The sequence below is a fragment of the Penicillium arizonense genome (assembly GCF_001773325.1).
Source record: "Penicillium arizonense strain CBS 141311 chromosome Unknown PENARI_contig001, whole genome shotgun sequence".
In the NCBI taxonomy this organism is placed as follows: Eukaryota; Fungi; Ascomycota; class Eurotiomycetes; order Eurotiales; family Aspergillaceae; genus Penicillium; species Penicillium arizonense.
In genome coordinates this window covers 1,394,845-1,417,820 of record NW_019173278.1, presented here as the reverse complement: position 1 = coordinate 1,417,820, position 22,976 = coordinate 1,394,845, and the positions used below count along the sequence as shown (strand labels likewise).

General features: G+C 50.7%; 8 protein-coding genes across 8 annotated transcripts; 4 read left to right on the top strand and 4 right to left on the bottom strand.

The window, feature by feature from the left end:
• Positions 1-152: 152 nt before the first annotated feature.
• PENARI_c001G08127 (uncharacterized protein) lies at positions 153-2,217 on the bottom strand (the record flags this gene model as incomplete). The annotated part of the gene is made up of 2 exons (XM_022626773.1): positions 153-1,853; positions 1,912-2,217. 2 exons carry the CDS (start codon positions 2,215-2,217, stop codon positions 153-155), a joined length of 2,007 nt encoding a protein of 668 aa, XP_022493950.1.
• Positions 2,218-3,848: 1,631 nt separating this feature from the next.
• On the top strand, positions 3,849-5,906 carry PENARI_c001G01439 (ENTH domain protein; the record flags this gene model as incomplete). Its single annotated transcript, XM_022626232.1, has 5 exons — positions 3,849-3,896; positions 3,963-4,200; positions 4,255-4,445; positions 4,496-4,607; positions 4,657-5,906. The coding sequence occupies 5 exons, from the start codon at positions 3,849-3,851 to the stop codon at positions 5,904-5,906; spliced, it is 1,839 nt and encodes a 612-aa protein (XP_022493280.1).
• Positions 5,907-6,841: 935 nt separating this feature from the next.
• Positions 6,842-8,914, top strand: PENARI_c001G06981 (uncharacterized protein; the record flags this gene model as incomplete). Its single annotated transcript, XM_022626682.1, has 4 exons — positions 6,842-7,586; positions 7,644-7,960; positions 8,011-8,126; positions 8,176-8,914. 4 exons carry the CDS (start codon positions 6,842-6,844, stop codon positions 8,912-8,914), a joined length of 1,917 nt encoding a protein of 638 aa, XP_022493982.1.
• A 1,766-nt stretch (positions 8,915-10,680) lies between these two features.
• On the bottom strand, positions 10,681-11,699 carry PENARI_c001G11909 (acetate uptake transporter family protein; the record flags this gene model as incomplete). The annotated part of the gene is made up of 3 exons (XM_022627067.1): positions 10,681-11,004; positions 11,067-11,238; positions 11,299-11,699. 3 exons carry the CDS (start codon positions 11,697-11,699, stop codon positions 10,681-10,683), a joined length of 897 nt encoding a protein of 298 aa, XP_022493636.1.
• A 4,026-nt stretch (positions 11,700-15,725) lies between these two features.
• Positions 15,726-17,540, top strand: PENARI_c001G11152 (putative MFS transporter; the record flags this gene model as incomplete). The annotated part of the gene is made up of 6 exons (XM_022627005.1): positions 15,726-15,960; positions 16,047-16,208; positions 16,273-16,381; positions 16,438-16,475; positions 16,529-17,475; positions 17,529-17,540. 6 exons carry the CDS (start codon positions 15,726-15,728, stop codon positions 17,538-17,540), a joined length of 1,503 nt encoding a protein of 500 aa, XP_022494030.1.
• A 133-nt stretch (positions 17,541-17,673) lies between these two features.
• On the bottom strand, positions 17,674-18,783 carry PENARI_c001G09332 (alkene reductase; the record flags this gene model as incomplete). Its single annotated transcript, XM_022626860.1, has 1 exon — positions 17,674-18,783. One exon carries the CDS (start codon positions 18,781-18,783, stop codon positions 17,674-17,676), a length of 1,110 nt encoding a protein of 369 aa, XP_022493833.1.
• A 409-nt stretch (positions 18,784-19,192) lies between these two features.
• PENARI_c001G10204 (uncharacterized protein) lies at positions 19,193-21,797 on the bottom strand (the record flags this gene model as incomplete). Its single annotated transcript, XM_022626931.1, has 5 exons — positions 19,193-19,417; positions 19,474-21,311; positions 21,367-21,644; positions 21,695-21,734; positions 21,788-21,797. 5 exons carry the CDS (start codon positions 21,795-21,797, stop codon positions 19,193-19,195), a joined length of 2,391 nt encoding a protein of 796 aa, XP_022493987.1.
• A 148-nt stretch (positions 21,798-21,945) lies between these two features.
• PENARI_c001G00033 (uncharacterized protein) lies at positions 21,946-22,920 on the top strand (the record flags this gene model as incomplete). The annotated part of the gene is made up of 2 exons (XM_022626114.1): positions 21,946-22,410; positions 22,471-22,920. 2 exons carry the CDS (start codon positions 21,946-21,948, stop codon positions 22,918-22,920), a joined length of 915 nt encoding a protein of 304 aa, XP_022493427.1.
• Positions 22,921-22,976: the final 56 nt, after the last annotated feature.

Below are 22,976 nucleotides of genomic sequence, written 5' to 3'. Positions count from 1 at the left end.
CTACTGTACGCTATTCAGATAATATCATTTCCATTCATGGCAACAACTACCTAATCGTACAATAACCGTCCGCTGTTGCCTTCATTCTCTGGGTCTCATCTCTCATGGGGTTCGCAACTAATTCTCATATTTCAGCCAGGCAAGGGCAAGCCTCACCCAAATCGAACTCGACTTAGGGTGTGCATGTCCGGGCAATCATCATCGGGGGGCCATTCTCGCTCGAGTGCCCTCTGAGCACTAGGGTCGTCCTCTTCGTCGCTGACGTTGCCATCGATATCCATCTCTGTCTCTTTGTTTTGAGGATGCACTAGGGAGCCATGCACAAGGGAAAAACCAACGTTATGATCCTGGGGCGGCATCCCGGTTTGTGTGTTTTCTGGCATAGGTGCATGTTCCCAGTCCAGAGCCATATTGTCCTCAATGAGGTTTTCGTCTTCGTACCGATCAGACATACCATCAACCGTCTCAAGGGATACACTATCCGCTGTTGTGTCACTCTGTTCTTCCATGGATATAGAGCGGGTTTCGGAGGCATCATGACCATTGTTATCAGAGTCGGAGTGCCCCGAAGGGTCTTCGTCCTGCTCTGGAGGAATCCAATCTAAGTCCGGGCTTACATCTCCCCGATAGAAGAATGGCTTGCGGGGTGATTTCCGGAGACTCTCCGGCTTTGGCTGTAGATCAGAGCATTCTTGATAGCATTGCTCGCTCTCCTCGGACTCCCAGTCCTCCTCATCCGAATCAGTTGTTAGGTGGCTTGACGGCTTCTTAGGTGTCGTCTGTGGTGGCATCACCCATTCACTCTCCGAGTCCGACAATTCCTCTTGAGAATAAGGCATTCTAGAGAGAACACCCTCGAGAAAGGCTCTCTTTTCTGCGGCATATTTCCAGCCCCAACCGCGGGCGAATTTTGGTGCTAGATCTTCCCAGTAGGCTCTAGGGATCTGAAGAAGAACAAGAAGCTTCCTCAAGGTAAGACCGCACTGAAAGGATGCCTTCCACTTGTGCCTCATAGCTAGTATGTCGCGCAGCTTTTGGTTGCAACGCCGCGTATCTCGGATCACTTGAAGTTGTAGGAGGCGGTTGATATCACGGTTGAGTTGTGCAATCAACTCTATTGTGTTTATGTCTAGCGTTGAAACAATTGCCTCGGCCGGGATTTCCCCCCAGACCAGATACTCGGCGTAACCTTTCCAGTTGCGTGTAAAGGTCCTGGTTTGGACAGCGAGGGGGCAAGCGTAGAATATCTTTGCTGTCACCTTCGAGGTATCAATGATTGACACCATAGCGCCCTTTTGGTTGATCAAGGCACGGTGTATTGGTGCTAGCGGCGAAGAAAACGTCGAAATAAAAGGAGTCGCAACCTCCTGTTTTGTCACATGGCCGCGAAAGAAGGCCTTGAATTCGCTTTCCGTTATGTCTTCGGGGTTAAACGTCTCCCTGTTACAGAAGAGGCCGGCACGAAACTGGTATTTTGAGTTGGTTCCCTGTGAATCAATGTTCCACCATCGGTAGAGCAGCGGAGGGACTTTGTCGACACTTAAACCATGGCTTTGATCATGTTTTTTAGGGACCTGATCAGTTTGACCGCTACCTTTGGGATCATCGGCTGGGGCTTGACGGAGTTCTTTGGGTGCCGCCTCAACGAAACCAAGTGTTTCAGTGGAGCAATCGCTGTCGGGCATTCCACGATACTCGTAGACTTTTAGGCCACTGTGTCTGGCTTCACTCTCGTGCCAAGCAGAAGACTTCTCATTGCTGACATGTGCTGCTTGGGTGCTTGCATTGTCGTCAGTAATAGTGCCCTGGTCATCATCTCGCTTCACCGACGTGGTGGTCTTGGGCATATTATGCTAGGAAGAATGTGGTCAGCAAAGTGTTACCATAGGTCTCTATTACCTGCCTACTCACCGAAACCAGAAGTACGGAGGCATGGAAATCCGTAACCCATTCGGCGTCCGGCCGTCGAGACTTCCAGCGGGAAGTATCAGTGCCATCTCTAGTCTTCTCACGTAGATCGAATCGCAGGATCTTGGCTGCGGCCCTGATCTTTTCGACAATTTCAGTCCACTCTGCGTGGGTGCTGAACTCTGTGTCTATGTGCACGTGGTACCAAACGAGATCACCACTGCTTCGCATCCAGCTCCACTGGGTGTGGAGTGTTGCATATGGGACGAATCCCGTAATTCCACGCTCATTGAGGTGGCTTCGAAACATATGAGAGAAAATTTCCATGGTCTGTTTATTGTCGCAAGAGAAGAAACGATAAAGGCAGCACAGGACTTGACGCATATGAATATCCCATCGCAACGTTGGCCGGCGAGGCTCTTTTGGAGCCTCCATCTTTCTTTGGGACGATGCGGAAAGGATGAAAAGAAATGGAGGCCAATTTTGAGATCACACGACAACGTAGTAAGAAGAAAACTGTACTCTGCTTCGTCGCAGTCGTTCTCGGAGATGAAAGATTGGAGCGTGTGAAGGAAGGAAAGAGTGACTAAAGAAACGAACTTGGGTCAGACAAGATGTTTGAGTGATGAGTGACATCTCTTCTCTCTGGAGACCAGGTTGGGAGTGAGAGAATGTACTTACAGGCAAGAGATGAAGGTCGTTCCGTCGCTCGGATGTGCGTCTCGAGGAATAAAGACCTCGGGATATGGGAAGTAGGTGGATCAAGAAGAGAGTAGCAAAGGAAGAGACCCTAGGTTAGATAAAAGACTTTGAAAGATGTGAGGAGCAAGCAGATCTTCTTCGCTGGGATGTCTAGGAATGAATGGGGATGGAGGTTGGGGTGAGAGAAAAGGTAAGTCTTCGAGTGGGATGGGAAAGCAATATATTTTCAAAAAGTCAGGATTTGGCTAGGGAAGTGAGAAAGCCAAACTCCGTTGGTGTCTTTTGTAAGTGATCGAATACAGCCTTAACTTAGTGGTGGAAAACTTGTTGTGACCTGGTAGGGCTACTTGAGATCACCGGCTGAGTACCAAAGCCAGTCATTATAGCCGTCCGTATATCCCTACAATTAAATTACAAGAATCAGGGAGTAATTTTACTCTTCAGCTCTCCCGTGGAAGTCGGGGAGGATGTGTGAGAGCCTGAAGAAATCAAGCCTCTGTTATAGAAGGTTAAGCACGTTTCAGGCATTCGTCTCGACTTCAGTGTCCAGACTTTGTCGTATGATCCTGTTAGCTGGGTTCCTGTCGTCCAGAGAACCACATGTCTCTAGCAAATGTCAGGCCTATAGCGGCTTGGATCCGAGTATGGAGACGTAAACACTAGTTGTATAGATATATAATTGAGGATTAGTGAGTTCAAGACCCCAAGACTGGCAGGAATTGAGCTCCCCGATGGCCCAATACTGTAGAAAAGCAATATACCGCACACACTTTTTTGTGCTGTGTTTAACTCCAGTCGCATGTCTCCGATCTCAAGTCGTCCAAACTACCGACGTTGATCCTCGTGCTGACTGACACTAGTCCCAATTGGGCGACAGGAACATGGACACTCCGCCCCCCAGGAACTCCCTCCTCACCCTGGAACTGTCGCCTATCTTTATTCCTTTGTTTCTCGACTCATCATCACCCTGAGATTCTTCATACTCGCCAATCCCCGAACCGGCCGTTCCGACTCCCTCCTCCTCCTTCCCTCTCCCAGAATCCCAACTACCCCCGGGCTTTCAGAATGGCTCAATGAGCCACGTCATGAGCGAGGCAGTAATGAAATAGGAATTACCTGGATACTATAAGGACATTGATACCTGAAGCGGGCTCTTCAGTCTTTTCCCTGTCTTTTGACAAACTTGCACTCCCCTTCATCCCCGAGTTGGGCACCGATTCGCTACTTTCCAAGGCAGCATGGCCGGAGGCTTTGAGAAGTCGGTAAAAGGGGCCACGAAGCTCAAGGTGAGTCGGATTATTTACCCTTTTTCTATTTGCGCGCGACAGCCACTAATTTTCTCGTGCGAATAGCTCGCAGCTCCCAAATCCAAGTACATTGAACATATCCTCGTGGCAACTCACACCGGTGAGGCAGGTGTCGCAGAAGTATTCCGAACACTCCAACTGCGACTCCGAGACTCGGCATGGACCATTGTGTTCAAAGCGCTCATCGTTCTTCATCTTATGATCCGAGAGGGTCAACTAGATGCTGCGTTGGGATACCTGTCTGATAACCCGAAGAAGATCGCGCCCAGCAATTTCTCGGAAGGTAAGCTGAGTGGTTTTTGATCTACAAGAATAAAGGTATTGACAATTTCGGCAGCTCAATCGCAGGGACATAATATCCGACGGTATGCCGAATATCTAATTACGCGCGCCAAGGCATTTGAAGCCTCGAAAACCGACCATGTACGAAGCGGACCGGGTCGGTTGAAGAGGATTGGCGTGGAGAAAGGCCTTCTGAGAGAGACGGAGATAGTACAGAAGCAGATTCGCGTGCTATTGCGGTGTGATGTGGGTGATATCGAGTCTTGTTATTGCGCAGTGACTGACAGACCGCACAGCTGTTGACAGATGAGCCCGAGAACGAGATCAGTCTGACGGCTTTCCGCCTCCTCACACTAGATCTACTGACCCTGTACTCGGTCATGAACGAGGGGACGATCAATGTTTTGGGTAAGTCCTCTACCTTTCACGAGTGGCTATTGATTCTAACCGAACGCAGAGCATTACTTTGAGATGTCACGGCCCGATAGTATACGCGCCTTGGCAATCTATAAGACGTTCACAAAACAAACGGAGGAAGTTGTGCAGTTCCTGGGAGTCGCAAGGCATTTCCAATCTGCCACCCGCTTGGAAATTCCCAAACTCAAGCATGCCTCTACTGACCTGGCTCGACTTCTCGAGGATGATCTCAACGACCCCGATTTCGATCTTCGCCGACGGGAGTACCTGGCCAAGAAGGGCGTTCGTGTTCCGCCATCCATGGAAGCCAGTGCGAATAACGATGCCCCGAAACCCGCACCAAGTGCGCCGATGCCTACCCCAGCCAGGCAACCTGAAAAAGCCAAGCCAGCGCCGGTGGATTTGATCGACTTCTTTGATTCAATTGAACAGAATCAACAGCCGATGGGCCAGCCGACTGGCCAGCCCACATCGATGCAGTACCAGCAAACAGGGTTTCAACAGCAGCAACCCTTCTATCCCCAGCAGACTGGCTTCCAACAGCAGCAGTCTCAGGCGACTGGATACGGCCAGCAACAGCCTCAACAGCCCCAGGCGACCGGGTTTGGTCAGCCAGCCCAATACGGTGCCACTTACCAAGCGCAAGGGCCCAATAACCCCTTTGGACAGCAGCAGCAACATCCACAACAGCAGCCGCTTCAAGCTATGCCAACTGGTGCTGGATTCGGTGGGTACACAGCGCAGCCACAATCATATGGATACCAGTCGCAATTGGCTCCCATTCCTCAGGAGGGCATTGCCTCGTTCCAACAGCAACAGCAACCCCCTCAGCCCTTGCAGCCTCAGACTACAGGTACCAATCCGTTCCGTCAGTCAGTGATGCTGAATGCTTCCACGGGCGCTCAACCACCTGCCCGTCCTCTAAGCCGGCAGAACACAAATCCCTTTGCTAGGCGGTTATCAACTGCCAACCAGCAATATAACCCCTCCACCGAGCCATTCCAGAATGCCCAATCCCAGCAAGCGCCACCGCTCCCACAAGCGCAGCCCATTCAACCTCAGAGAACCGGAACCAATCCGTTTGCTCGCAATTCTCCAGCCCCACAAGGCATGCCTCCGGCCGCACCTCTGCAGCCGAATCCCACCGGAAGCACAAATCCCTTCCGACAGAGCCAGTTTATCAACCAGCAGACCGGACAAGGCTGGCAAGCCAATGGACAAAGTGGTACGATGGGCGGACTAGAACAGTTGGAGACGATGCCGATCTTTCCGCGGCCCGGTATGACCTAAATTTCGGGGCTCAACCTATTTGCATGCCGGAATACACCCATTAGATTATTTTCCCTTCACTATCTTATTCGCTGTATCTCATCTGCTTCCCACCGGTTTCTCCCTCTTCTCCACTTGTAGCTCGGAGTGTTGCACAATGTAGTTAGTCCTACGAGTGGAGCTACCTCTTGCATACGGAGTCCAGCCGGATAATCCGACTCTGATTGTCCCAACCCCAGCTTTGTATATACCTACACTCTTGAAACATGCCATTGTCATCTCACATTATACTGCAGCATTTCGGCAGTCCCACAGCCATTGGCGCCCGAGTCGACAGTAGTGCCTACGGGAGCGTCAAAACCTTGCGCTGCAGGTTTCTGACCGTTGGAGACATTTCGTCAGTGGTCTTGGGGCCAAAAGGAAGATCGCTCCGCGTCTTTAATTAGATGTTTCATGAACCGATGTTTGCACCGTACAAGATGTCGGATTTTCTACTAGTATATACCCCGATAGCAAAAAGACCGTACCAAGGCACTAATTCCGCACTGTACATATGAGTACATGAGTATACGTATGTAACTTTGTTGAAGAGCGCCACATGACTCCACCAAAAGTACTTGGGAGACACACTCAACGTCCCTGGTGGATAAAGCCAAGAATTACAGTGGATCGCCATCTCACCAGTTTCCCCTCATAGCTTGTTTGGAACTAAGTTGCGAAGCCCTCAAAGCCCCTCAAAGGGCCGCCTAAACGCCCCCAAAGCCTCCAAAGGTACCTCTAAGGCTCCCACTTTAAGAGGATGTGATTCCCTCGGGCGCAGCCTCGCATCCCACTAGCAATTAGCGGGGACGGTGATTCGCCCGGCGATTGATCACTGAAGAATCCAATTTCCTCAATTCTTCCATATCTACCCTGATCCCCCGGGGCTCTTGAGGCTCTTTCTTTCTCCCTCAGAAATGGAGGAAAAGTTCAGCTACGAGCAGACCTTGCCGGTGCTGTCTCGGCCATGGCCGAGTGATGCCGCTCACCCGGACTACGTCCCCGACGATCATCATGATGATACCAGACCTATCCAGCCCTATCAACAACCTCAAGCGCAGGTCCCTCCAATTCCAGCTCCAGCTCCTGCTTCTACTCCTGCTCCAGCACCAACGCCAACTCCTAAACCCAATCGCAATGCTCCCGCCAAGGTCCGCAAACCCCGCAAGGCCAACACCAACGCCTCCGGGAAATCAACCCTGTTCTGGGTCAACAGTGACCCCCAGACCGCAGCAGAAGGCACAAAAGAAGAAACACTGAAGCGCATCCGATCCCATGTAATGTCCGAGCATAACCGCAAGAAGCGCATGGAAAGCACGAAGCAGTACAACAAAGACAAATGGAAGCCAACGCCTTATCAGAGACCCGCCGGAGCCCTGGTACCGACCGGAACTCCCCGCGCGTCGATCAGTTCATCGGCCAGCTTGTCTGGGAGTCACATCTCAGATGAGCAGGAGCTGGAGCAAGTTGAAATGAGCAATGCGCTTGTTACAACCTCTGCTGGGTACCCGGTTGTTCCGGCTGCGTCGTGGGATGGGGAGAGCTATGGCGAGGTGACGACTTACCCGTCTATTTGGTCGTGCGTGGGACAGGGAGCTAATGATCCGTTTAATACTGGCCATACGCAACTGACGGATAGGATGATGCGGCATTTGAGAGTTTGTAAGTCTTCTGTCCGATTGGATTGAATTAGATGGTTGTATACTGACAGTGGTATAGTCCTATGGGATCTCACGCAAGAAGCACATCCATTGCAGACGCGGTATAAACCCAAGCTGCAAGCGCATTGGGCGTCTCTGATCCAGCAGGATCCGGCCATTCTGCATGCGACGATCTGTATGGCGACGTCTAATGATGCCATGCGCGCTGGCGAGCTGCCTATCCGTGACCCGAATCAGAAGAGGAGTCAGTTGGTGATTGATACATTCCACCATCGGGGTGAGACCATTCGACTGGTTAATGAGGGCTTGTCGGACCCGGTCAAGGCATCCAGTGATGTTTTGATTGCTGCCGTTTCAACCCTGTTGACGATTGAAGTGAGTGTCTCCAAGAGAAGCTGTGGATATCGAACTTATCATGACTGCAGATCGCATCGGGAAACCCTGATTATCTCAAAATCCATCTAGCAGGCCTGCGTCAGATGATCGCACTGCGAAAGAACTTCGACGAGGTCCCCTCGGACGTCCGGTTCCAAATCTCATGGTGCGTCCACCCCCAGCACCAAACAATGGGGCACAGCTAACAGCAACAGGACCGACATCCGCGTCGCCTGCATGGCACACGCCAAACCAATCTTCCCCTTCGTTCGCTACACGCGCCCAGCTCATTTCTCCCTAATCCCTCCAAACGACGACGTAGCCCTCTTAGCAACACGCCTCTTCCCCCTCCTCAAAATCCCAGGCATATTCGGCGAAGCCATGCCCCAGATCATATACGACCTCCTAGAACTATCCTGGTACGCAGAATGGATCAAAGGCAATACAGGCTACAAAGAATTCAACGAAGAAACGGAAGACTACTTCAACACAGAAGTCCTGTACGTGGAGTACATGCTCCACACAGACCGCTACACACCAACCGGCCAAGAAAAAGGCGACAACTCAATCGAGGGCTGTACCCGTCTCGCCTGCCTCCTCTTCCACAACAGCGCCATCTGGAGCTTCTACCCCATGGTCGCGCAACTCCTGCCAAAACCGATTCTCGCTCTGCGCGCTGCTCTCGCCACTACCATTCCCATGGGCTTGTTCGCACTGTGTCGGGATCTGCTTATCTGGCAGCTTTTCATGGGCGCTGTCTGTAGTGCTACCTTACCTGCCGAGCGGGCCTTTTTCGTTTCTGAATTGGCTGCTGCGGCCCGTTTGCAAGGGATTACCTCTTGGCAGGAGGCGCGGGCTCTCTTGTTGGGCTTTTTCTATGTCGATCGTGTTCATCTGCCTATGCTTCGTCAGGTTTGGGATGAGGTTTTGTTGCAAGTGGATCTACCGGCTTGAGTTGCTCGACCCGGATCGGAGAGTATTGATACTTGTGCCGACCCTTGGAAGTTTGGTGCTTATAATTCCTATTCCTCCCGTGGTATATATAATTGCATATAGCGCATGGCGTAGGCTGAATGAATAATGAAACTACTTCAAAGCATACCAAATCCTTGTACCCAGTACAGAAGTGAGTTACAGAGTACTTATTGTACATGCATGCCAACCCCCTGGGCACTGTAAACCCCTAACTTATAGCCAAGAACCCAAGACCCCGAATATACCTCACCTTCCCGATTCAACCCGGCAGACGCAAACATGACAGGTCCTATCAGTCCACAATGACACAATCGGCATCCCGATCACCGAACAATCACCGTCTCTGATCAGCCCTTTACCTAGCTCACTTTACTGGCCTAGACAGTATCCCGAGACACAACCGAGTTTCAACCGGGTGGAGCACCGGCCTTTGCTCGGTGATTGTCTGATGTGAGAACTAAACTCGAGTCTTACAGTGAAGTCCTTTCCTTTCTACGTCCGTACAGTATTATCAATAAACCAATTCCTCAAAGTGAGTGTTGCATGTCTATTCTATATCAGGGGAATAAAGAATAAACCACTCCAAAAGGCAGGAAGAAAGTCGAAGTATTGGGAGTGGAACTATTGAAACGACTCCATGATTGACCCTTCAAACAAAGCCAAGTCTCAGCCGAGAAAAGACCGACATGTATGACTCGGCTTCTCCACCTCCCCCTTGGCCACGGAAAGCCGATTATATTAAACGGCCTGGCTCACGCCTGATGTGAGAGTTCGAAAATTATTGTGTTTTCGGAGTATATACATACTTCTGTGTTGCCCCCTTTTCCATACATACTGATTTGGGGTTGGATGCTGACTACTATGGCTTTGCTGATGTTTTTATTTGGTTATGGCTGATATCACGGCTTACAGTCTACAGTCTACAGCTCATGGCTTATACCAGGATAACCATGTCTTGTGGGGTGTTATTATGGTTGTTGACTTATTATACAGATGTTTGATTCTTTGAACTATCGCTGACGGTATAGTTCTGCGACCAACGAAGCGATCTATGGCGGATCATTGCATTGATGCTCTGTTGTCCATTGGATTCACAGCTTGGAACAGATACCAGCTGCCAGCTTCTAGGTACCCTTCGATGCCAACACACTGCAAGTCCAGTCAAACATCGGCAATGCACACAACTACTCATGATCTTGGAACCAGGTAAGACCCGAACCCAATTCACACTTGAGCAACTACGCGAACAAGGACATGAGACACGTTGTCATAGAACATGGGATTAATTACAGAGTCAAAACTCGCAGGTAAAGAGACTAAATACAACAAGGAAAAAAGCCGGGGCCCAATACAAGCCTATATGCTCGCATGAAACCACCGGCCAACTATTAACCAGCCACGCAGCTCAAGAGCAAACGAGACCAGACACTTTTGCAACTGTCACCTGGGAAGAGATGTTCCGTATTGATCACTCAACCAAAAGGCAACAGCCACAAAGCCACAGGGCGAAAACACAGACCCCTCGACCCCCGCGAACACGCGACCGAACCAATCATCAACAACGAGCAAACGCGTCGACGATCGATGACCACCCGCATATTCAAAGAGTCAAGGAACCCAGTATTCGCGCGCGACACGTACATACAGCACTGGGTATCAGAAACATTACAAGTGTCAATTACCTAAAGGGCATGGACACCTCTCCATCCACCACCGAGACTCAAGATTTCCGATCGCGGGATAATCTAAGCGAGCTCGCGCTCAGACTTGGTGCGACGGGTACGGCCAGTAGCCGACCAGGGGAAGTGAGCAACGGGGATGATGAAGAAGCTGTTGCTGTCATCGGCGATACCGGCCAGGGCGTTGTACCAGGCGGCGAAGGCAGCCAGAAGACCGAAGAGACCGCCTGCTTTCTGGACGGGGACGTTGACGCCTCCGGAAGAATCGGTCTGCAGGTAGGAGATACCGAGGAGGAGGAAGGTCAGGTCCAGGAAGAAGAAGAGCAGGAAGAAAGCGACGGTTGATTTGAGGGTGCAGAAGAGCATGATGGTTGTGAAGATGAACCAGCCCTGTTTGGGTTAGGTTAGAATTGTGGTCTTGGGATACACAGGATGTATGGACTCGAACATACCATCAGGAACAGACCCATTGAGTTATAAAACTTGGAGGGATCAGAGGAGGTTGCGCCGAGTTCTGCCTCAATCTCGAACCCACCGGGGGTCAAGACGATAGCAAAGGCCAACCAGAAACCACCGTAAGAGGAGAGAGCAGTAGCACCGAAAGTGTTGCCAACGGCCATTTCCCTGGGGAGTCACGTCAGTCTTCAATTCGATATTCCATTGATGGATGGATCGGATACATACCACATGCCGGCAAGCAACTGAACAAGACCACCATATCCAAAAGCAAGACCGACAACAATGTTCGGCGCGCTAATATCCCTAGCACCGATGTTGATAGCACTCAACACGAAAGTAGTCAAGGCGAAAGCGCAGAGGCCCAGAGGCGCAGGGTTACCGAACTTGCGACCCTCAACGGACTTGTACAGACCGGGCTGGAACTCTCCACCAAAGGCTGGGAGAGAAGACTCGTCGACGTTAACGTGCGCCAGAGGTCCGTATCCGAAGCGGGCGGCGGCGCGAGCCACCTGGTGCTCCTCGGCGGACATTTGAGGCTGAATGGGAGCGCCACTGCCGTTCTGGGCAGGAGTAGCGCCAACGTCCTTATCCAACCCGGGGTTGTGGGATGCTTCAGTCGCAGACATGATGCAGGATATAATTGATATCTGATTATGGGGTTTCGTTAAAAGGGAATCGTAGAAATGGAAGACCAGCTAGCTGGGATATAAACAACACCACCAAATGATAACACAGTTATTAATGGGGTAAAAGGGGAAAGGATTCAACTCTGAACAGCACTGCTGGTATGGAGATGAAGAACAAAGTTGGAGAAGTGAAAGTTGGATGACAGGGAAGCTAATATAGCCAGAGAAGGGACGAACGGAACAAGGTGGGACCAGCGAACTTACTCTTTTCCTTTTTCTTTTTTTATTCAAACTGCAATGATGTGCATCCGTTTCCAGCTAACAGAGGTTAATGGAAAAGTGGGAACTGGACGGAGCTAGGGGACAAGTGCCACTTTATGTATACGAACGAGTACAGGTGTACGGGAGTACCAGGGTGCTAGTTTCACGAGACTTTAGAACATACAGGTCAGCCATTGCCAGCAGCCCATGCCAGCAGCCCATGCAGATGCAGGGACGGCACGGAAAAATGGATGAAAGAAAATACCAAGTCAGACCGGGGAAAAAGGGCGGGGGATCCGGGGGAGGCAAATGCATTATTGGATATTCTATAATACTATTTCACCTCGTCTTTCCCTTTTCACCTTTCACCTTTCACACTTGCTTCTGGGGTTTCCTCTGGGGCAGTGTTCTCATGTTCTTTTCCAGTTTTAGTTTCCGGCTACTTTCTCTTTGCCTCCGGTCAGCCGCGTCTGATCCAGTGGGTCAAGGGTCTCAAGCCCGGCTATGCACTCTACATGTATAGCCTGTACGGAAATTACTCCACGGTAACAAGGCTTGAATGAAAATCACGATCGTCTTTTCAACCTCGAACTTTCACTAGCCTGATGGAGAAAATAAAAGCACCTGCTTTTGCAGCGATTTGCATCAAATATGCAGCTTTGTGGAGAGAAGAATTGACGATCCATACTCAACCTCCCAAGCTTCGGGGGCAAATCCCGGGACAACCGGGTCAACTCAACTGCGTCACGACCTCGGTCCAGCACTTCCATTTCTCCAGAGAACCCAACTAAGTCCGTAATTAATTAGCGTATAGCACATTTGTAAGCTGCTTAGCTGGCTCCGGGCGGGATTATGCACCAATGAATCCATTACGCCATAAACCCGACTTGTCCCAACTATACCATACACATTAGACAAGGATCTATGATTCGTCATCTATCTATGCAGGTTTCTCCATTTTCTCCCTCCATTAGCGTGGGTACATCGTGGGTCTAGTCTGCGTTCTCTCTCCTTTTGCCCCTTTTTTGAGTCGGGCACGGATACTGTACCCATAGACTTAACGTTGACACGGACAATCCTCATCAAACTCCGAGTTTAGTATTTTGCTGGACGTTTCGGAAAGACGGGATATGTCAGACTGAGTTTGAGGTTCTATCAATTGCTATTCTCGTCGATACTATACAGTATACTGTACAGAGATTGAATAACTGACCAGAACCGAGACCACCGGGTCGGCAACGCCGTGCGTGGCTTTTTTGATTTGATTTGATATTACTTTTTCCAAGCTAGACATGCAAGGTCAAGCTTCATCTCCACTTAGTGGTTCGAGGAGTGACAAACGTGAAGAGTGGAACCTGTCGACGTCTCACTATGCTCCATTGAGCTGCTGTTGACTTCGGATTCGGCCCGCGTCAGAGATTTCCCCCGTTACAGCTTCGGACGGTTTCTGTCTCGGGTTGGGGCCTCCTTGATCTAATTTCGTGGCCTACGGAGTTCTCTACTGTCTAGACTTAGATCATGTACTAGTATGTATCCAGGGGTTGGGGCCAGGAAAAACACGGCAGGATCAATCCGACACTAACGCAACCTCGGTCATTATGCAAGATCCCCCTACAGGTGCAGACTATCTGCTCTGCAGCTGGAATGGCGAGATCCACTTGCTCGTACAGTGCAACCTCTTCTATTCCACCAAGTGTGTGGACTATGGAATCCAGGTGAAATCTCTGGCATGCCGCTAGTCGCTAGTGGTGGTTGCTCCCCTTATACATTGATTTGTGGCGCGCCAAGAACAATAAACAACCACCACAAGGCTTGAGATTGGCTTTAGCCTGGAAGGCGTGAAACTTGTGTGGAATTTGACTTTAGGCTGATATTAGCCGGTGAGACATGCATTGTAAGGTTGCAGGGAGTTCTAGCCACTACAGAGAACAGTTGTACCAAAGTAACTGTAGAAAACGGTAAATGTAAACAGTGCAAATTCTCCCAGACCGCCCAAGAAGGACAAACTCTGCTTTGTCACCAGTGGCGCTATTGGGAGTACAATAACCCAAAAGAGTAAGTGCTAACATTGTTGACCGCCAATGCCAGAGCACAGATCAATGGTTGTCCCAGCAGCCACATGGCGAGGTAACTATATCGAACCAACGAACTATCCAAACTTGAGTTTCCCAGACTCTCTCTACGCTGACTGGAAGCAGCAATGCGGGGAGAGCTCTCTCAGCCCTGGAGTAGCGTCATGCATCGTCATGCGACAGTCGATCCTGCCTGCACACTTAACTTCCAGAACCAAAATGTTAAACGTTTGGCGAATAACAAAGATCTCAGTTTCCCCACAGTTGCTCATCTGATCACAGTTCACTCCATACCCCAGTCCAACCACAATGTAGTAATCGGAGATCATGTTCCAGTGACGGCAATTACCCCAATATCAGTCTTGGAAAGCGAAATAATTGGATTGTATTCCATGGTTCACACTGGGCCCATCAGGTCAACTCCAATAACCGAAAATTTTTTTCAATTCGGCTCGGCGGAGCGGAACGTCTCTCGGATCGGATTTCATGATGCCCGGAGGTGTGTATTCTGTACAGCCTCTTTGCCAAGTCGGACAAACCCCAAGCCACGTGAGGATCGTACCACGGGAGATGAGATTGTGGGGGATGCACATGGGTACTGCGTACGTACTACTGTACATTTGCAGAGATCGGAGAAGGATGTTCGGAAAAAAGTCCGATTAGATCCATGCAACTCACCCATTCGAGTGATGTTTGATTTTTGGATGTGCCGGAGCTACTTGCGGATCAGGCGGGTTGGATGTCCCAAAAAGAGGTTCAGTCAATGATGTTCTATCGAAGAGCGGTCAGCTACCTTGGCGCCCTGGGCAACTTACTCTCTGAGAGACTTCGTGTTCTCTTCAATTTTCATCTATGGGTTTATCTGGTCGACGACAGTATCTAGTCGTGCTGCTCACTGCCGTCCGATCGATCCCAAGGCTTCCTCTAGGCAACCCCAACACCTTATCAGTATATCCCAACACTCCCCCCAAGACCTCCCAAGACTCCAAATAACCCAGCTCACTGGCCAGCTCACCAGCTAATCACCAAAACACAGCCAGAACTGATCAACCCCAACTGCCGTCTCTTCCGCGTGCGGGGTCAACTACATGCCCGAATCAACACTTATCTCAGCGATCACTTCCCTATTAAAGCCTACTGTGCAAAAGCACTGTCTAACGAGCCTGTCAGAATCCTCATAGCATTTATCTAAGCTGCGCGCTGCACAATCCGCTAGGGTAGTGATGTGACAGTTGCGCTGGACTTTCCCGTCATCCCCCTTGCTAGCCAACCAGTCAGCCAACCACCGAGTCAGTCTCGCGTCGAGATTTGGTACTTGTTATCAATCGGCGGCTTAGACCGCGTATTCCCGCGCGATGGACTGCTATATCCCTACAGATGCGCTTCTTCAGGAAGGTATGAGCGGTGTTATCTCGTTTGGAGACGTTGTTTCTTGCTTTGGGCCGAGGGTTAGAGGGGGTGAGGTGCTGCTCTGTGCGCTTAGATTGACTTGTTATGTAGAGGCGATAAGGTGTTGAGTATATTTATTCCAATTCATTTCTGTCAAGGTGCAGGTTCTATCTACAGTACTGTACATCCCTTCTTCAATCCCGGTATCCCACTTTGATTTGAGCCTCCAGCAAACAAGACAAGCAACAATCATTCCACCCCAACTCAATCCAATGCTCCTACCCCGGCCAAACCTATGAGAACAATGAGCCCAGACCAACCAGAAAAACAACCAATGTCCAGCACAAACATGGACCTAGAAACAAAAAACAACCTAATATCAACCGGCAAGGCCGACGCAGCCCTCGACTTCCTCCGATCAGAAGATCTAGCAGAGATATCAGAAGTCAACGAGAAAGCACTCGTGCGCAAGATTGACTGGATGATCATGCCGTTGATGTGGGCGGCTTATAATCTACAGTATTTGGATAAGGTGCTTAGTAGGTGGTCCTAGTTTCCATGGCTAAGTCTAATAATCAAATGCATGGATATCGTTTCTTACTTCTCTTTTTCCTTTTTCTTGCAGTTAACTATGCTTCGGTCATGGGCTTGCTGAGTGATACCAATATGCATACTGATCAATTCTCGAATCTAACGCTTGCGTTTTATGTGACGTATTTGTTCTTTGAGTTGCCTACTGGGTTTCTGATGCAGCGGTTGCCGACTGCTAAATACTTGGGGTTTAATGGTGAGTTTAGTTTGGGGTGGAGGTTTGATATATGATATGATATGAGTTTACTGACTTGTGATAGTTACATTATGGGGCCTTATGACGACTTTGAATTGTACAGCGAAGAATTTCCCAGGACTGATGGTTCTCCGCGTCTTACTTGGTTGTTTCGAGAGTGCAATCGCACCAGCGTGAGTCCTATCAGTATCCAGTCCTAATCCAGCCATCGTCTCACAAAATGCTTCAGATTGATCCTTATCACTTCAATGTGGTACAAACGAGATGGTACTACCACCCACATCACCCCCATACACACGCAAACTAACCAATTAACCCAGAACAACCTAGAAGAATGGGAATCTGGTACCTAGGCACAGGAACCGCCTCAATAATGGGCGCCCTAGTAGCCTACGGCCTCCTCTTCTACACCTCGAACGCCTTCAAGCCCTGGCAAATAATGTTCCTAATCTTCGGCCTAATAACCATAGCGGTGGGAATAAGCATAATAATCTTCCTGCCAGACAACCCGATGACATCGCGCCTAACGCACAGTGAAAAACTCCTCGCAATCGAACGCCTCCGCGAAAACCAAACCGGAATCGAAAACAAGCACTTCAAACGCAGCCAGTTTACTGAGATCTTCACGGATCCGCAGACATATCTTATTGCTGTTATCGTCACCGCTATGGATGTCCCCAATGCGGCCATGAGTAGCTTTACTTCGCTTATTATTAAGAATTTCGGCTATACGACTAAGCAGACGGAATTGCTGAATATTCCTAATGGAGCCGTTAGTATTGTCAGTATCCTTGCTGTATCATATGCTGCAGGACGCTACAATCAACGCTGTTTATGTGTTGTTGCTTCTCTTTCTGCTGGATTGCTGGGTGGATGTTTACTCGCGTTCGCGCCGAGGTCGAACAAATCTGCTCAGCTTGCTGGGAATTATTTGACGCAGTGTACTGGGTCTGCATTGCCGATTATATATTCGCTGGCTGGAGCTAATGTGGCTGGACATACGAAGAAGGTTTCTATGAATGCTGTTTTGTTGATGGCGTTCTGTTTGGGGAATATTCTGGGACCTCTTACTTTCCGGACTGAGGACGAGCCTGATTATGTGCCGGCTAAGATTGCTATTGTTGCTACGCTTGCTGTGGCTATTGTCTTTACGTTTGGGCTTAGAGGGTATTACGTTTGGGAGAACTCGAGGAGGGAGAAGGCTGGTGAGGGGAGGGGGGATGTTGAGTTTTTGGATTTGACTGATCGTGAGAATAGGGGATTTAGGGTGAGTTTGATATTGGGTTGTGTTGGGTTGGGATTGTGCTAACTGTTGTCTAGTATAAACTCTAGATCGAATGACTCGAAGCCGTGGTAAATTTACACAAACATCTCACATCGCAGTCAATATATGACAGTCTTCTATTCTAGTCTTATTCCAAGGTTATATATACTATATCGCTAAGCAAACAAACATCAAATCCAATCAAGCCTGAGCCTCGACAGTCTTCTTGAACTCCTCACTGAACTCATAGTCAATGTATCCCTTAGGCTCCTTGGGAACATAGAAGTTCGTCCGGTCATGAGGCACAAAAGAAATACCCTCCTTAATGCGGAAAGCCAGATCAGGGTTAGTAATGAAAGGCCTTCCAAACCCAATAACAACATCATAATCCTTATACTTGTCATCAACGGCCCGAACCGCCGAATCAGCCTTATACCCACCAGCAACAATAACCGGCGAAGCATCAGCATAAGCCTTGAGGAAGAAATCCAACTGATCAGTCGACTCCACATCCGCATTGCCCGAAATCCGTGACTCAACAACATGAACATAAGCAAGCTTCAACGCAGCCATCTGCGTCGCAAGATACTCGAACTGCGGCTTAGGATCAGCCATCCGCATGCCCTGGAAAGAACTCCAAGGACTAAACCGGATACCCGTGCGATCCGCACCAACAGCATCAACAACAGCCCGCGTAACCTCAACAGCAAACCGTCCCCGTGCCTCAACACTACCGCCATACCCATCCTCACGCACATTGCAGGTATCCTGATTAAACTGATCAATCAGATATCCGTTCGCAGCATGGATCTCAACACCGTCAAAGCCAGCCTTGACAGCATTCCGAGCTGCCTGCGCATAGTCTTCAACCCAGCCAGCGATTTCAGCCTCCTCAAGCGCACGAGGCGTAGCGGCGTCCTCCGAAGCAGGCACGGCACTGCTAGAGATAAGTTCGAAATCGCCTTCTGCCTTCAGCACATCCGGGACGGCGACGCGGCCGAGTGCCCACAGCTGCACGTAGATGTGGCTGCCCTTGGCGTGCACTGCGTCAGTGATTTCCTTCCACGCGGCGATTTGCGCGTCGTTGTAGATTCCCGGCACGTTGGGGTAGCCGCCGGCGCGCGGGGAGATGAAGGTTGCTTCGGTTATCAGGAGGGTTCCTGGGACTGAGGCGCGCTGTGCGTAGTAGTCTTTCATGAAGGGGAGCGGGATGTGGTTGTCGTCGGCGCGGAAGCGGGTCATTGGGGCCATGGCGATGCGGTTTGAGAGCTCGACGCGGCCGACGCGGAGGGGGGTGAAGAGTTTCGTCATTTTGGGGGAGTCAGGGTTGTGGTTTATAGAGATAATAGAGGGTTTTGACTATTATTTGCTATGGACTGAGGAAAGGGAGCATAGTGGCTTTATATACATTTGACTATATCCCCACTGTAGATTATCAATCATCATATTTGCAATCATAGTATGTTGCAATTCAAGTGGCGGTAAAAAGTAAATATAAGTCCCCGAAAAACAGCAGCAATTGGCACTTCTGATTTGCTACTGACGTCGGCGCAATTAATAATTAATAATCATCTAGTGGGTCGGACTCGGGATACCGGCATATTCTCTCATGTTCGATAAAGGCTTGTACACTAAACGCCATCCTCTGGCCCCGCCAGGACTATACCCTATTGTACAAACTGGTATCATAACGGTAGGAAAAGAAAACATAAATCAAATATCATCGCTCCAGGCGGCTGGCTGTAGCTTCAAGCTGTGCATTAAACGCCCGTATTTGGTTCAGGAGTCCACCTTGGGCTCCCGGGGCTCGCGCACTCACATCGGCGACGGTGCGAAGCATGAATTCGAGATCTGCAGATGTGGATTCAACAGCTGCGGTGCGGTTCTGATTGCGCTCGAGGGCGAGTTCAAGGCTGTGAAGGGAGTTGTTGATGGTGGTTCGTGACTGGGATTGTTAGTAGGGCACTTTTGGTCGAACTAGAAATGAGACATGATACTTACCGATCTGGCCTTCTCCTCTTCAATGTGTTTGCCGCGCACTGCGTCCATCTGTAAAGCCACCATTTCTCGTTCCTTTTTGACCCGGTATAGATGGCTGCGTAGATCCATCATTTCCTTCTTAGCTTTCTTCAACTGCACACCGAGGACAAAGTTACTGTCCAGCATCTCGCTTAGATCCATAAGCCGGCTCTCAAGTTCAGAGCCAAAGGCCTCGACGGCTTTTCTTTTGCGTGTCCACTCTGCTCGCCGTGTAGCATTCGCCTCATTGGCAATCCCATCATTGAGTGTTGTGAGGGTCTTCTCTAGAGTCTCGCGGCAGATCTGGCCCAATACGTCTGCAGGATTGACACCGCCGCGGTTGGGCACCTTGGTCCGCTGGCGTGATGATAGCTCGTCGGCGGAGTCTTGTTCGTCTCCGGAATCGGCAGCAGACCTGCCACCCAGAGCAACGGCGTTGGCGAGGCGATGAACAGTGACAGGGAAGCTCTCCCCTCGAGGCTCACGAGCCTTTCGGCGAGTTTGCTCTGTAGGCTCAGCTGCTGGTTGCTCTTGCTCTTCTGCATCGGGTTCTGTCTCGCGCTCAACTGGACGCTTCGCCTTCTTTGTAGGCCTGCCGCGTGGTTTGGATGCAGTAGGTACAGTCTCAGGGCTTGGTTGGTCTTCTGTGGTGGGTTCGGGTTCGGTCTCAGGCTCCGCTGGGCGTTTGCCTTTCTTACTAGATCTGCCACGTTGTGGCTTGGGTACTGCAGTTTCCACAGGTTCATCGGATTCTGGTTGTTCTACCTCAGCGTCAGGCTCGGGCTCTGTAGTACGGTCGGCCTTCTTAGGTCTGCCGCGTTGTGGCTTAGAAACTGCAGCTTCCACCTCCGCAGCACCTGGTACGGGCTCAGGCAAAGCCCTGCCAGCCCCAGCGGCTCTGTTCTTCCCATCGAGAGATGGTCTGCCACGAGGCCGCTTGGGTTGTGAAGATGTCTCAGCTTGTGCTGTCGGAGGCTCAGTTGAAACTCTCCCAGATTCAGCAGCCTTTGTCTTGCCATTGAGAGACGGTCTTCCGCGAGGCCGTTTGGTTGGTGCAGATGTCTCAACTTGTTCTGCCGTGGGCTCAGGCTGTGTTTCAGATAAAGGTTCTTGTGCCGCATATGCCGCACTTTCTGGGGATTGAGACACAGTTGACTTGCGCGGGCGACCTCGCGCTTTCTTTGTCTTCTGGGTAGGCTCTGTAGATGCTTGGTTGTCTTGTTCTGGTGCAATTTCCGTGGTTTCTGGGGCGCTTACAGCCGCCTCAGCACTATCATCAACCAAAACATCATTAGCCCTAGCAATCTCTGTTGATATGTTGCTTTGTAGAGCTGCTGTAGGTTTCTCTGCCAGATGGGGCGCCGGAGAAGCAGGTACTGTGGCATCTCGTTTGCTGCTGTTGTCTCGTTGAGCCTGTTTTGCAGGCATTATGGGTGACTGGATCTTGTGTCGTTCTTCACGTAGTGGTTTCGTCTTTTCTGGCTGCTTGGCCCCGGATTGAGCCTCAGATGAGGGTGCTTTGGGTAATGCAGTTGGCTCTTGCGTGCTTTCAGCCAGTGTAGGCTCTGCGACGCCATTTGCTGGTGTGCCATTTTGAGCAACCTGCTCTTTGTCGGCTGGGGTCACCCGATCCACGCCATTAGTGCTCGAGGTCTCAGTTCCTGGACGCTGACCTCCGATAGCCGCGTCGGTACTTGGGGGTGCATGGCTGGGTTGCCCCTCTGTGCTACCTGCGCTGTTATCAGCATGTTGGGAGTCGTCATTCGCGGGTTGCGCCGAGTTTCGCCGAGTTGGAGTATCCTGAGTTCCTTCGATTGGATCTTGAGAAGCATTAGCACACGCTTGAGCGTAGATTGAGTCTGGCGCCAAACGTACTGATCTTCCTACGTTTGCTGCTTCGCGTTTGTTCAGGTCCATCTTCTGAGGGTATGTCATATGTCGAAGGCCTCTCGGGGAACTTGTTGCGCGCGCTTCCAGGCGTACGCGCAGTCTCCTCCTCGCCTTGGGTTGACGCCTTGGTCGGTCGTGGTGTGGTCGCGGGTTGTGTTCGTGGTTGAGGTTCAGGGACAATAGCAAGCGGCGCAGGCGCTGATGGTTCTGGCGCAAGGCCACCGAATGAGAATCCGAAATTGACTTCTTTTGCTTTGCGCGTCCTATCCTAAGTTAGCTATGTTGTTTCGCGGGGTAGAAGTAAGGCGCGTACCCAGCTCCACGCTGCCGCATTTGCTGCCGCTCCTCTCGCGCTGTCAACTGTTAGCGATAAGCCCCCCAATACATAGATACAGACACCACATACTGGGTTCCATGGTGGAGGAACGGCGTCGAAAAAGACGCGTCGTGTTGTTGGTTGAGGAGTAGAACGCCAATTGCGGTCGGAGCCAAGGCGATCGGGGGCCGATCCATTTTTGTGCCGATTTCTCCGCAACTCTCAACGGTCACCTTTTGCAAGTCCAAATGGGTTGGTTCTGGGGCGACAGCAAATCTGACCCGGTTAACAAGCTCGAACCGGGTCTTCGTGACTATCTTGAGCAAGAGCAGCCCGATAAATATGTGCCTGCTGGTGTGAACCCGACGACTCCGACGCCTACGCAAACATCCCAACCCTCTGATCCTGCGAAACCTCAAGTCCCTGCGGCTTCTCTTTACCAGGATGGCCGTTACGCCCACCTCTGGAAGACCTATAGGCCTCCGGCAGATATCGATGAGAATGACGGAGTCCGCGGGGCGGAGCGAGTGATCGAAAAGCACAAGGAGCGCGGCGACACAGTGCAGCGGGCAGCAATGGAGAACTGCGCCTTGGAGCATGAAGCCTTGACCTACTGCTTCAAGACGGGCAACTGGCGCAAGCAGATTGAGGCCCGACTGACTCTGTGTTCTGCGGAGAATGGCACTTTCTCCCGATGCTTTACAACCCAGACCGTGAGTTGATACCAATGCTGTCTACATGCATATTGATACTAACATGACTGCTGCGAATAGAAATTCCTCCAGGCTCTTGGATACGCATCCTCCTTTAACTACGACGCCGAAAAAGAAGAGCGCATCCAGATGCACGCCGACAAGCTCTACCACCAGATGTTAGACTATGAGAAGCGAGTCGAGGAAGCCAAGGCGGCCGGTGTTGAACCACCTCCCATGGCGTCCCTGTTCCACCCAGAGAAGCAACCACCAGCAGAGAAGAAGCCCGGTCTGGAGATCCCCGGAGGCGAGCCCATCCCAGCAGGATTCAAGCCCTCAAAGCCGCTACAGAAACTCACTCCCCATGAGCGAGAGCTGGAGATTAGGGCGCACTATGCGCAGTTGGAGCAGCAGAAGATGTACGTGGAGGAGGCCGGACCCTTCATGAAGACTCAGGATAATGCACGGGAGAAGCGACGGGAGAAGGCTGTCAGTTGGTTTGGAGAGACCATTGGTAACTGGGTGTCGTAAACACTATTGTATTCTATGTAACTATTTGAAGGCGTTGGGGATACTTCACAATATAA